The 13567-nt window shown below is 36.8% G+C and overlaps 2 protein-coding genes across 3 annotated transcripts; one reads left to right on the forward strand and one right to left on the reverse strand.

Annotated features, from left to right (window-relative positions):
- Nucleotides 1-1340: 1340 nt before the first annotated feature.
- On the reverse strand, nucleotides 1341-12277 carry LOC106714642 (phosphatidylinositol 3-kinase catalytic subunit type 3). Its single transcript, XM_045682758.1, has 18 exons — nucleotides 12105-12277; nucleotides 11787-11975; nucleotides 11380-11536; nucleotides 9479-9616; nucleotides 9275-9397; nucleotides 8848-8943; nucleotides 8146-8315; nucleotides 7755-7822; nucleotides 5768-5873; nucleotides 5240-5346; nucleotides 4990-5079; nucleotides 4489-4585; nucleotides 3833-4053; nucleotides 3131-3524; nucleotides 2590-2828; nucleotides 2310-2523; nucleotides 2038-2145; nucleotides 1341-1643 (listed from the first exon to the last, which is right to left on the reverse strand). The coding sequence occupies exons 1-18, from the start codon at nucleotides 12173-12175 to the stop codon at nucleotides 1520-1522; spliced, it is 2712 nt and encodes a 903-aa protein (XP_045538714.1). The 5' UTR covers nucleotides 12176-12277; the 3' UTR covers nucleotides 1341-1519.
- A 261-nt stretch (nucleotides 12278-12538) lies between these two features.
- LOC106714681 (dolichol-phosphate mannosyltransferase subunit 3) lies at nucleotides 12539-13200 on the forward strand. Of its 2 annotated transcripts, none has more exons than XM_014507781.2 (2): nucleotides 12539-12627; nucleotides 12847-13200. In XM_014507781.2, the coding sequence occupies exon 2, from the start codon at nucleotides 12851-12853 to the stop codon at nucleotides 13127-13129; it is 279 nt and encodes a 92-aa protein (XP_014363267.1). In that variant the 5' UTR covers nucleotides 12539-12627; nucleotides 12847-12850; the 3' UTR covers nucleotides 13130-13200. The 2 variants fall into 2 exon arrangements, with proteins under 2 accessions (XP_014363267.1, XP_045538874.1); XM_045682918.1 differs by having other exon boundaries at nucleotides 12851-13200.
- The last annotated feature ends 367 nt before the right edge of the window (nucleotides 13201-13567 follow it).

The raw sequence follows: 13567 nt of genomic DNA on the forward strand, positions 1-13567 counted from the left end.
AAATATTTTTAAAATCATTAAAGACACTATTTGTATAGATAACCTCCTTCTTTTTGAAGTCGGCTAAAAAATTAATATCTTTTAAAGATTTCTCATTAAACTATTGTATTCAGATTTTAACATAAGTTGAACTATTTTTTAGTAATAAAAATTTAGCAACTATTTGAAAACATATTTATGCGTTTTTTTTTACCCATACATGTCAAATATAAATACTTAATAAATTATATTACTTAAACATAAAATAATTTTAAGAATATAAGCATATCTTCAGCTTCCAGTTTCTTTGTCAGGTTGTCCTTTGACATAGGCCTCCCTTAGATTCCTCCGCACTTCCCTGTCCCCGGGCTAATCTTCATCCCTTCGGTAGATCATCTTCCTATCTCTTTACTTGACGTCTTCTTTGTCTTTTCCCATTTCTGGGGTACCATTCCATAACTTCTCTGGTCCATTTATCTTTATTTTCCCTCATTATGTGTCCTGTCCAATTCCATTTCAGTTTTTTTATTTTTTTTAGAGACGTCGCTTACTTTTATGATAGGGTTTTCTAAATAAAACTATTTTTTTTAGTAAAATATTATATTTCTGTTATCATAAAATATCACAGTACAAAGTTTTATAAAATTACTTTACTAATTTTGAATAATTAACATATATGTTTAAATATTTAAACTGCAAATTCATTCAACTATTGGGTTAAAGTTTGAGGCAGTTGCCGTAACTAAGGTCTTTTAGAAGATGTACTTTAAGAAAGGTTACAAGCGACTATAAGGGTACAATATATAGTAGAGAGCGTCGGTGCCTCAAGGGTTAAGCTTGGACTTGCAATCTGCAGGTCCTGGGTTCGAATCCTGCTATATACCAATGTGTTTTTCGATTTACATATGTACATTTATCTGACGTTCTTACTGTGAAGGAAAACATTGATGCTGCACATATCTGAGAAGAAATTCAAAGATATGTGTGAAGTCAACCCCCACTGGGCCGCCTATGACCAAATCACCCCTAACTTGGGGTAGACTTCGAGTCCCTTGATGATAAGGGTACAAAATATTAAGATTTTGCTATGAGGAAAAAACTGCCTTTAGTTCAGTATAGATGTGAGCATAATCAATAATGGAAATATCACTAAATATACCACAGATATACAAAAAACACTTTATTTTATATACAAAGTTATCTGTGAATTGTTGTCATAGTAACGAATTCAGTCAAATTTCACTCGAAAAATTCCAAATTTTTTTATATGTCACTATATAAATTATTTATAACAAAAAATTAAAAAAAAGGATAAATTTTTTCTTTTTTTTTTTAATAAAATATCATTAGAATGACGTATAAAAACTTTGACAGATGACAGAATGACAGCTCACTTTACTCTCTATTTCTAAGTAGGGGGCGATAGCGTCAAAAAACTTAGAACTCTAGTTCTCTCTCTAGAACTCTAGTTCTAAGTTTTTTATAGGTACACCTAGTGATCTTAAATGATATCTAGGAAGGTGTTTAGATATGTTGATATTTATTTGCGCCAGTATTGCGCGAATTTGTGGAATTGTTCGACCAGCACCGCCATGACTGCGGTCACCGACATATCCAGAAGGTTCTGGAAGTAATGAACCGCCTCCTCGTCCCCCAGGTCCAGTCTGGATACATTATATAAGTGTATATATAAAGGGCAAAAGACAGGTGGTATTTTCTACTATTTTTCATATAATTGGATTAGATTGGTAGATATAATGGCACTGTATGTATTATAAAAAGTAATAGTGTATTTTCTTGTGTTGATAAGATTTTTGTCATATTTTTATATATATAATAACCACAGAAAATGGCGACAATAATCTCGGTTAGATCTGGAAGGGGGGGGGGGGGAGACAGGTAGGAATAAATCTGACAAGTAGTTTTTGAGTTATCTATCTAGAGTAGTTTAAATAGTAGATTAAGATTTAAGGGGGGGGGGACATTCTTTACCCCCTTTTGACGATGTCCATGACCACAAATATTAGTATCAAGATGTATGTAGAGGGCGTTGCCTACCTGAGCTTGTCCTGCACCTTCTTCACCGCCTTGTCGGGCTCCAGCGCGATGTCCGGCACTGAGGCGTCCACCATCAGCGAGAACAGGTTCAGCATCAGGTTCGCATGTCTGACACAACATAAAAAAAAAACATATAAAAACTACCACAAAAACAAAAAATATCAATATAACCTTCTTTTATATTACATTTGAACTAATTCCATAGATAAAAATTTACGCAATCTATGGTTCTTTAATGAAATCTGTTATGATCCTTCGAGTCGGACAACTACCGTCTCAGATGCAGGAATGCGGTGTAGCAGAGTTTGCGGAACTCGTGGTAGTGGTCAGCGTGAACACCACCCATAGCCTCCACCATCTCTCTGCTGAGCTTCATGGGCGGCGGCAGAGGCTTCGGGTCTCGTCCCAGGATGTACCCGAAGTCGATGTGGAACAGAGCGCCGCAACGACGCAGCAGCAAGTTGTCGAGGTGACGGTCACCTACACCTACAAAAATAAATTAACATTTAGAGAGAGGTGAGAATAATAATAAGGAGGTGAGAGACGACGTACCGAGGAGGTAGGTGATGACGCAGTACCCGGCGCAGCTGCGCACGTAGGTGTCCATGGCGTCGGGTCGGATGCCGTAGGGGGCGTGGGGCGCGGGGTTGTGACGACGCAGGAAGCTCTGGATGCTGCCCTCCGCCGCCAGCGCCTCCGCCACCGACACAGACTCCACGTACTGCAGGAAGCCGTGCCGCGAGCTCGTCGCCAGCACCTTGTACGGCGTCAGCTTCAGGTCCAGGTTCTCTCTGCATTACGGATGCACAAAACTAATTCATCTAACAATTATTAAGTTAAACCCGAAGGTCGATAAACCAGGATCGTAGAGTTATGATTATGGGGGGCGAACAAATTCCATTTTGGGGGTCGCTATTAGCTACGTAAAAATTAAAAATCACCCAAAATTTTACATTTTTTGGAAAACAATCTGCACGACATGATTAAAATAAAAAAAATAGAAATTATTTACAAACATTCTTAAAATTGGGGGTGGGACTTCGAGTCCCTTAAGTATTCCTTTTAATCCTCCCTATAAGGGTAGCTTACATACCTTCTGAGCAATTTATCCATGAGCGTGATCATCTGAAGTATCAGCTGGTCTTGTCTCAGATCATCACCATGCTTGAATATAGCCTCGTACTCCACACCCTCAGTGGTGAGGAAGGTCAGCTTGGAGGGCATGAGGGCGGACTTGAAGAGGGAAGCCTTCTTCGCCACAATGCCTTTGATGGTGACACTGGGGTCCAATGGAAAAGGCATAGGTTCGAAGTTTGTGAAATTAAACTTGAATGCGTCAGGATCAGCTAACAGCTGCTGCAAACGCTCCGCTTTTTTGTTCCTGTTGCCGCTCTCTCTTGCGACAGTCTTCACCAGTTTTACCAATTTGTCTATGAACACCTGCTGACGAGCCAGGAAAGATCGCGTACGTTGATGGTCAGCGTTGCCTGGTAGTAAATAAATATTTGATAATACTATAGCAGCAGTTTCAATTTCTTGTCTATCTTAAAAACTTTCGTCTAGAATTTTCCCAAACATTGTTTTTTTCGTAGACACCCTTTAAAAACTACTGGTTTCGGTGAATCCCCTCTACACTCTTACTAGTATATATGTTCCTCAACTTGTGACCCCTTAATTTTATCCCAGGGGGTCCACCTCCATCACTTTAGGAACCCAAGCTATATATACTTTGAACATCACAAAACAAACATAGGACCACAATAAGAATGTAAAACGATAGAAGGTCTAAATGAACCTTTAGCGAGCCGTTGAGAGAACGTCTTCATAACACTGAGGTACATATGCCTGGGGGGTCGCGGGGCGGCGCCGCACTCCGCGTCCTCGCACTCGATGAGCAAGTACCAGTACAGGTAGTTGGCCACCACCGCGTCCCCACACGCACGACCTATCAGGAACCCCGCCAGGCTGCACGACTCCCCCTCCACATCACACGGACCCCCTCCCTCCTCCTCACACCTAACATATATTCATCAAATAAGAACCGACGTTAGAACAGGGCGCTGGATAGAAGAGGGGACTCAGGTCTGTGGGTTATAGTCCCATCTATTACCCTTCCAAAGACATGGTAAAGAAGATTGCAGCATAGATATCTCTCCCAGGTTAGTACATCTAAAACTGTTACTAACAAAAATGCTGCTTTCAGAGTTATTAAATACCCCATTTCCATTAGTAAGTGGTGCAATTTATATTAACTCCGCTTTAGTGGTCATTAAAAGATTCTGAGTACAAAATTAATAAAATTAACACTAGTACCAGTGGTCCTTCGAGCCGGATTGAATGGAATAATAACTAGATTAATGCCCAGTTTAATTCCAGTCCAGCGATCGAAATCAGAATAGGATTACAATCGCTGGACTGCAATAAATTAGGCATAATAAGAAGCTGACTCACTTGAAGGGGTCTTCTTGTGCGGTGGAGGGTTCTTCTGCGATGGCTTCATTAGACTGTCTGCTCGTTATGGAGGCTGTCATATCACTGGACGTTAATACTGTAGAATATAACAAATACTATTATTTTCTTATTTAATATTAAAAATGCGAAAGTTTGGATGTATGGATAAAATGACGAATATTTGTCACTCAGTATCTCGAGAACGTCTACAAGGATCTCGTTGAAATTTGGCACAGATGTAGAACTTATCTGAAAGAGCACATAGACTATTTTTTTTTAAATTCCGCTCGGACGGAGTCACGAGCAAGAGCTATAGTATATTATAAATTCGAAAGTTTGGATGGTTTGTGAAAATGTATCTTCGGAAATTTGGCACAGATATTGAACACAGTCTGGAAAAAGTCAGTCTAGAAAGAAATCTGGAACAGAGTCGTGGGCGAAATCTAGTACATCATAAATTTCCATCCCCCAATGTTCAGATCAGTTGAAGAAGCAGCAGACCTGATGGGTGCTGATTGTTGCGCGAGGTCTGCATCAGCCGACCCTCGAACTCCGCCACCACCGCCTCTTTGCCGCACACGCGAGCGTATTCTAAAACATACCTAAGCTGATATCTTCCCTTATTAGAAAGGGGTGAGAAAGGGGAGAGGATTAAATTTGAGGCTGTCTTCTTTACCACTATAAAAAGACTTCAATGTCACTACGTTATTTTGTCTTTTGAAAGTGAGAACAGTGTATGGGTGTTCCATACCGCTGTGTATCTCCGCGAAGTCCTCGTACTTGAGCGCCTGCACCAGCTGCAGCAGGTACAGCAGCAGGTCCTCGTCCGGAGCCTGACGCAGCCGGGATATCGCGTACCTGATATGTGTAACATTATCACATGTGTACGCAATTGTACACGTCTAACATTATCACTTGTGGAGGCGAGTGCACATTTGTAGCATTATCACATGTGTACGCAATTGTACACGTCTAACATTGTCAATTGTGTAGGTGAGTGTACATGTGTCAAAATATGACTTGTGTATGAAATTGTACACGTGTCAGTATAACTTGTGTAAGTGAGTGTACATTTATAACATTATCACTTGTGTAGTCAATTAGACCTCATCTATAACATTATCATTTATGCACGCAATTAATTGTACATTAGTAAGTAGGTGAGTGTACACGTTTAACATTGTAACTTGTGTATTCGAGTGTACAAGTGTAACACTATCACTTGTGTAGGCGAGTGTACAAGTGTAACACTATAACTTGTGTAGACGAGTGCACTGACCTCCTGACAGCGGGGTGCGTGAACTTTGGCGTGAGGAGCTCCAGTGCGTCCTCCACATCCATGGGCGCCCATTGCTTCATCATGGCCAGCGCCTGACGCACCTCCGCTGAAAACGTACACACAACAAAGTAAACTCATTTATTGCTCCACTTACAGTCAGGAGATACTAAGCATCGATCTTGAGTGTAAAATCTACATTTAAGTATTTCTTAAAACGCGAAAAATTTTAGGAAATGTAGGAATATAAAGGGAAATTGGTTTCAGGTGTAAATTTCTGAGTGTTATAAAGTGTCACTGGTTCGCGTTAAAATATTTTTCAGATAGCCATTCAAAAGAACTTTCGTCACTTTTTATTATGGCATAAGACAATTAACCAGGAAAAGACTCATACTATCATACTAATATTATAAATGCGCAGAGCTGGGCATTAACTCGTTAATCCGTTAATCGTTAATTAACGAAGTTAACATATTGCTTAACGGATTAACTTTTAAGTTAACTTCAAAAAGTGTTAACGCTCTCGTTAACTTCCGTTAAACTCAACTTCCGTTAATAAAAGTCCGTTAATCGTTAAATTAGAAACTTGTAGACGTGCTATCATTTTGTTTAAATTACGCGCCACGCCACGCTCGTAAGTTCAACTTTGTTGGGCGACTGTCGGCGACTCGAATGGTGAACGAACGAGTTGATAATTGATATATGTGAAGTTCGCGTGCAAGTGTGATGCATCAGAGCGTCCGGGAAAGACGTGACCAACAGGACAAAATCAAAAGAAGGTTCTAAATAGTGTATTTCATTACATGTATATAAAAGCAAGAGTATGTAATAGCCCACATTCTGAACGCTCTTCGTCCCTGCAATACGCCACTTATTGAGCAACTGTATTAAAACACTTTTTTACTCGTGCTTTTTCTTTAGCTGTTCCAAACTCGTGCGTTCTCTTTCCCAACTGTCAAAATAATGTCTAAGAAAAAACCAACCACGAAAATTTTACAAAAAAAAATCATTGAAGTTTTTATGCTTCATGCAAATATTTCTAAAAAGAAGCTCCTAATTTGTTACAATATCAGATTTAATGATTTTATGCAATGAATTAGGTTAGGTTTCATTTTATTTCATCTCAATAAATTTCATTTTCATTTCATATCAATAAAAATAATCTACTGAAGACTTGGCCGTTAAGGCATAGTTCCCTTTGCCTACCCAGAATGGATGAAGAAAACAAAAAAAATCTCTGTTTGTATTCTTTTACGGTTGGCGCCATTTTCCAAACATTTTAGTTAGTTGAGTTTATTGTGTTTTTATTATTCTATTAAATTGCTTCATTTTTTCGCAACTGTAATAAAAATAGTTGTTTAGTACACATGCGGAACTGTCATTACAACTTGTTTCAACTGTAAACCCTCACCTTCGGCTGCGCATCGGCTCGGGTAGACATTTGTCGGAACTCTGCAACGACAGGCTTTCTGCACTCGTAATGAAATATACTATAATGCATTCATACTTGTCTCTAATACTAATTTGTTATAGAATGTATAGTCAAATTACTATTTTAAACAAGTGTCGCCACAATAAGTATGAAATTAGTATGTATAATATTGGTATGGTTAACTGTTAACGATTAACTTTAACTTGCGTTACATTTTCGAGAATTTAACGCTTTAACGATTAACGAAGTTAATTTTTTTATTAACGAATTAACGATTAACGAAGTTAACTTATCGATTAACTGTGCCCACCTGTGTAAATGCGAATATTTAGATGGATGGATGGATGTTTGTTTGAAGGTATCTTCAGAACGACTTAACGGATCTTGATGTAATTTGGCACAGATGTAAGACATAGTCTGAAAAAACACATAGGCTACTTATTACGTTTTTTTTTATTCCGCGCGGATGGAGTCGCAGGCGACAGTTAGTTTTGATATAAAATGTTAATGAAAAGTGAAAGTGTAACAATGCAACGATGATTGTAAGCTGTAACTCACCGGGTCTGTTCCAGTTGACGCACTCCAAGAATTTGGTGAGCGCACGTCGATGAGACGACAGATAGAAGCTACAAAACAACAACTAACGTATTAAAGTCTATTATGTAAGTTCTGTTACCATTGCCTGCAGCCTAAACAACTAACCGGGGGTTTCTGAGACCGAAATCAGATAGGTGTGATGATATGTTTTATACATATTTCGATCTCAGAAACCCACGGTACATCGTTTTTGATTAATTTTCATAGATACCGTAAGTAGGGTTCTTTCTTAAAAGGTGACAAGGTGACAGCGAAAGTGGGTTCGGCCTTGGGCGGTCCTGTGATGATTTTCGGCGAGCTGAAAGAGATTCATTGCTTTCCGGTGGTAAGGTGAGTTAACCTGAATACGTACCGGTACTTCCAGACGAGGTCCTGGTCGTCGGCGGAGAGTGTGCGGCGTGGGGGCGCGGCCACCAGCGCGGCCAGCTGGTCCCTCTCCCGCGCCGTGGGCTTGGCCTCGCGCCCCCACGCGCCGCGCACGCACCGCGCCAGTCTGTGCTGCTTGCTCTCAACCAGGTTCTCCTGATTGCATACCATGCTTTCTAACTGTCTGTTTGCACTGACTAATAGCCATGTGCAAATCAGCTCCGATTCAATAGTTCACGTACGGTTCAATAGTACTTGAACCGTTGAGCAGCTCACGGCTCATCGCGATGTACTATTACTATGTGAGCCGACAAACCGCGAGCTGTCTGGTGACACGCAGTACGCATCTCGAAACACAACTCAAAACTCTATGGCGGTACAAACTGAAGTGGGTGCCGACTCACTGAGCTGATTCACATGTGAGCCGTGAGCTGCAGGTCATCAATTTTAGTTGAGTGGTAACTCTACTGACGCAAACATGTGTCTCTAAGTTGACAGGACAATATGTTTTTATAAAGAGCTGTAAAATAATGCAAAGGAACATCTGATCGGACGGTCTCCTATGGATTTTTAACTCTTACAGCCATGAAATTTTACAATGCAAACTTTTTATATACCTGTCTATTTAGTTTGTACGTAAAATGAGTACCATTAGTGTGACAGAAATTGGTTTTCAATTTAAACTAACTTGTAATATTTCGTAATCCGGTACAGTGACGATCTCCGCTTGCGCCCTGAACTGGTACATCTCATCGCCGTCCTGCTCGTAGTATACCACTGCGTGCTGACATACACAGAATAGAAAATACCACAGTTAAATATATCTTCCAACGAAATCAAGTAGTAAATCAAATTTTTCGCCAATAAACTGCTCTTGCAGTTTGGCGAAATTATTGTAGTGTAATTAATTTTGATGTACTGTATACATAAATAAAATAATTAAAAAAAAAATATCATGGAGTCATAGAAGAAAACCATCAGATCACCACATTGTAACTTTTGCCCTTTATTCACCAAAAAATCATAGCTCTTCCATCTTACTGCAGACTTACCCATAGACATATAGCGATAACTTCGCTGTTTTAGTGAAATTAGGTGACCGTTGTGTTACTTACGTTGATGCCATCAATCTGCACGGTGGGGAACTCTATCATGAGATACATGTAGTCGGAACTGCGCTTTTCTTTCTCGTTTATCATCTCTATTTCCCTGAATGTCAGCCGGTCGAGCCAGTCCACCTAGGAACAACGAATAAATACTAAGATATTCCTTATAAATCGCTTTTAATCACATTAATAAAAATTACGATTTTTACTTACTTTAGGCATATGTCCATTCCTATGTTTCTTAGCAAGTTTGGCTAATTTTTGCATCTGTTCTTTACCCCGGTCTGGTGCTTTCCCTGGTGTCCTTTCGCTGCCCTCTACACCAGGCCACACTCGGAGGTCGAACATGCCCTTTTTAATAAAACGAATCCTTTTCAAACGACTAACTAAATTCATGTAGCACTTCTTACATAGAGAAAATGCGCTTAAAGAGTTTCCCATTTTTGATTGGCCGAATAATATAAACCTTTGCCCTATTTTTATTTTTTATTTTAACTGAACTATTTGTATTACTTGCTTTATTTTTTTATTTTGTTTGTCTGTATAAAATAATCTTTTGCCTTATTTTTTACTGGCTGAATGACTTAGGTTGAAGTATTGAAAAATCTCTGCTTCAATTTACGAATAAAAAAAAAAACTGTGATAGTAAATAATAACACTGTAATCACTACGACTCTACGATTAAAACACTATGTATCATGAAAAACTAAAGTTCTGTTATTTTTAAAAATATTTATATTTTTCAACTCGTAAACTCTTATAAATGATTTTCGAAACAAAATCAGAAGACATTTTGATGCACATTTTGAAATTAAAAGCAGAACACTAGTTGGAAAGAAAAAAATATTTTAAAACACAAAATTATGTTATATCTTTGAATGAGTATAGTGTACTGAGTATTACTGTATTCTAGAATTTATAAGATAATATGTCTGTGGGGTCGTTGAGAAAATTAATGTCATAAGTATTGATAATATCGAAGCAAACGCATTTCACACTTTTGACCCCACATTAACTAAACAATAACAATGCAATCATTTCTATTTATGCACTATATCTACCAGAGAGCGTCGGTGGCTCAGTGGTTAAGTACTTGACCTGCAATCTACAGATCCTGGGTTCGAATCCTGCCATGTACCAATGTGTTATTCGATTTACATATATACATCAGATGTTCTTACGGTGAAGGAAAACATTGTGATGCAACCTGCACATATCTGAGAAGAAATTCAAAGATAGGTATTCCAACCCGCACTGGGTTCAGTGTGGTTGACTATGGCCTAATTACCCCTAACTTAGGATAGGTTACGATGATGATCTTCTACTAATATAAAACAAATAAAGTCTTATATATACATATATAAATCATTAAATATGTATAACATATCTATGATTTATGTTTTAGTATAAACACATGACCAATATGTACTAAAAACTAGAGTAACTGTGTCAATGAAAGTATTAATAGTGGCCATTTTTATCAGACAAAAAACCATTTTTAAAATGTAATTTTTAAAATTTAATTATGATTTATATTTATATGGGTATTTATTTATTAGAGTTTTCAGATTACCATTATTATAAAAACCAATTAACTTCAAAACACAGCAATAACTTAGAATTAATCATGTAATAAAATGCACAAATCTTTATATTTACAAGTGAAATAGTACAAGAATTAAATTTTAATTAATTAATTTACTCATCACAGTTTATTTTTACTCTAGACTAGCTGTCGCCCGAGACTCCGTCCGCGCGGAATTAAAAAACAAACTTTATTAGTTGCCTATGTGTTCATCCAGACAATACTCTACATCTATGCCAAATTTCATCAAGATCCGTTGAGCTGTTATGGAGATACATTCTAACAAACATCCATCCAAACATTTGTATTTATAATATTAGTAAGATATACAAAGTTTATCATATTTTATGGCCAATATAATTGTTAATCCATGCTTTGGTTAATTATTAATAATGAAATGCAACAATGTGTAATCATACTTAATAAAAGGACAAGTGAAATGTTGTAACAGGTTTTTGTCCTTCAAAAACCTGTTGTGCCCCAGATAGAGTGGGATAATTACAAGAGCTTACGTCGAAATGTCTCATACCTGTCTTAACATTCCATGCTTGCCAAATAATGATATAGTAGTTCCACCAACAATCATCACCTTGCCTGGTCCGGCACAATCATATATTGTCAAGGCAAGAATTGCATTTCTAGGGAGATCACTAAAAAACACTGGCAGTGTTATCCATTCATTCCAACTGTAAAAAAACAACAACAATTATAATGATGAACCATCAAAAATAAATTATCTAAGTAATCTTTGAAAAAATTGATTAAAGGTAGGCAATACATCTGCAGATGTACATAGGTAATTTCGCAATTTTAGCGAATCCAGGTGGCCACTTACTCGTTTAACATCTTATCTATAAAAAAAATCAAAACCGAGATATTACATGTACTATTACTGCAGAATTAATACTAAGTAAATTCTTAACAAAGCTTTCTTACTTCCATCGGTTAGTAAAAGCTTTGTATGAGGTGGTAACTGGCAGCGCAAGAGGTAGTCCATCGCACAACACCTGGCAAGTGACATACAAGTCTGAACATCCCTCTTGGTAAAGACCAGAAAACTTGAGCATAGGATCTGAGAGTAGTTTGTCATATTCAGGCTTTGCTCTTTTTCCTTCTAAAGTGCCACTGAAAAAGAAAATTATAAGCCGACATCAAATATATTGATTACAAGAAATATCAACGAATCTGCGAAATATGTATAGCAACAAAGAAAGGACAAAAAATGCGATTTCATGAAGTTACAGAAGGCCTTACATTTTGATTTCCACTTTATGATCCAAAGATGAACTGTACACATAGTAAAACTTATCATCTATTTCATTCATGTCTAGAAGCACTGATTAAATGGACAAATTTACTACAATGGTTCCGATTTATTTGATTTTTTGCATTCAAAACAAATTGTTTAGTTTACAAGATCTACGTCAAAATTATTTGACAGCTTACATTGACATGTCACGTCAAGAATCAAATCCACATTTTTGACATTTTTATACCAAATACTTTTTACCAAGAACATTTTTCTACGATGAAATAATTTAAAAACATTTATCAACATTTGTAGTAGCTTAACATAGTTTATTTTTTATTTTTCGTAAAATGATTTTTTTTAATTATTTATCTGACCGTGTTGTGGCAATAGATTTATTTTGACATAGTCCCAAAATATGTCACTGTCAAAAAAATCAGCCAAATAGTAAAATAATCAAATTAAAATTATAAAAACACTAGAAATATAATTATAATTTATTTTCGCATTTTATAAAGATCAGGCAAGGTAAGAACATCAAATTTTAGAATGCAAAGCCGTTTTTAGGTGTTCAAATTCAGAATGTATTTATAAACAAATGGTACAGTTAGCCGTATTTGTGTAATTTTATTATCATGTACAAAATCTACACTTTATTACATTTACTTACACAAGCTTCAAGCGAATGCGAACTTTAAAATGCTTAATTTTGACTTACTTTCCTACAATAGCAATGATTTGTTTCAGAAAGATGACAAAATTATTAGAATGGATATCAGTGACTTCAGCAGCATTTGCAGTGTGGTACTCTTTAATTGGAGGCTACGTTAAACATCCATTTATCGAACAGAACATGAACCTTATTATAATATCACCTATAATATTTGTCATATTGTTTGGTTTGTATGCAGTTACAGTTGTACTGTTCAGAGTATTTACATTCAATAATTGTGAAGATGCAGCTAAAGAGCTTCAAGCTGAAATACTTGAAGCAAAGAAGGATTTGCATGATCGTGGTTTAAGATGGTAGAATATCATTCCTATATATATATGTAAACTTATTTTATGACTATTTAAGAAGTAAATAAATTTTTAATTTTATTAATAATTTGTTTTTATTGATAACAGACATAATTGTATTAATAGTAGACTCCAACTAGGGGTTTGCTGAATTTATTAGACTAGAGATCTAATGTTTACTGATGAAATCATGTTATGTATATCAATTACAAACTTCTTTAAACCTCACTAATATAAATATGAATGCTTAGATGGATGGATGTTTGTTAGAATGTATCTCCAGAACAGCTCAACGGATCTTGATGAAATTTGGCACAGATAATGATAAGAAAAACACATAGGCTACTTTTTTATTTTGTTTTTTTCAATTCCGCACGAAAAAAGTCGCGGGACTTAAAGCTGACAGCTAGTCTTAAATAAAACAACAGAGGTCAATATACAATTATTC

The sequence above is a fragment of the Papilio machaon genome, chromosome 20 (genome assembly GCF_912999745.1).
Source record: "Papilio machaon chromosome 20, ilPapMach1.1, whole genome shotgun sequence".
Classification (NCBI taxonomy): Eukaryota; Metazoa; Arthropoda; class Insecta; order Lepidoptera; family Papilionidae; genus Papilio; species Papilio machaon.

What these genes read in the sequence shown, in the direction of transcription:
- LOC106714642 (XM_045682758.1), bottom strand. Translation starts at nt 12,175, where the DNA reads ATGAATGAAATAGATGATAAGTTTTACTATGTGTACAGTTCATCTTTG. An exon ending in CGTCATCACCTACCTCCTCG is followed by an intron (nt 2,524 to 2,589) that starts GTACGTCGTCTC and finishes TTATTTTTGTAG; the next exon opens with GTGTAGGTGACCGTCACCTC. An exon ending in AAGGTGCAGGACAAGCTCAG is followed by an intron (nt 1,644 to 2,037) that starts GTAGGCAACGCC and finishes TAATGTATCCAG; the next exon opens with ACTGGACCTGGGGGACGAGG.
- LOC106714681 (XM_014507781.2), top strand. Translation starts at nt 12,851, where the DNA reads ATGACAAAATTATTAGAATGGATATCAGTGACTTCAGCAGCATTTGCA.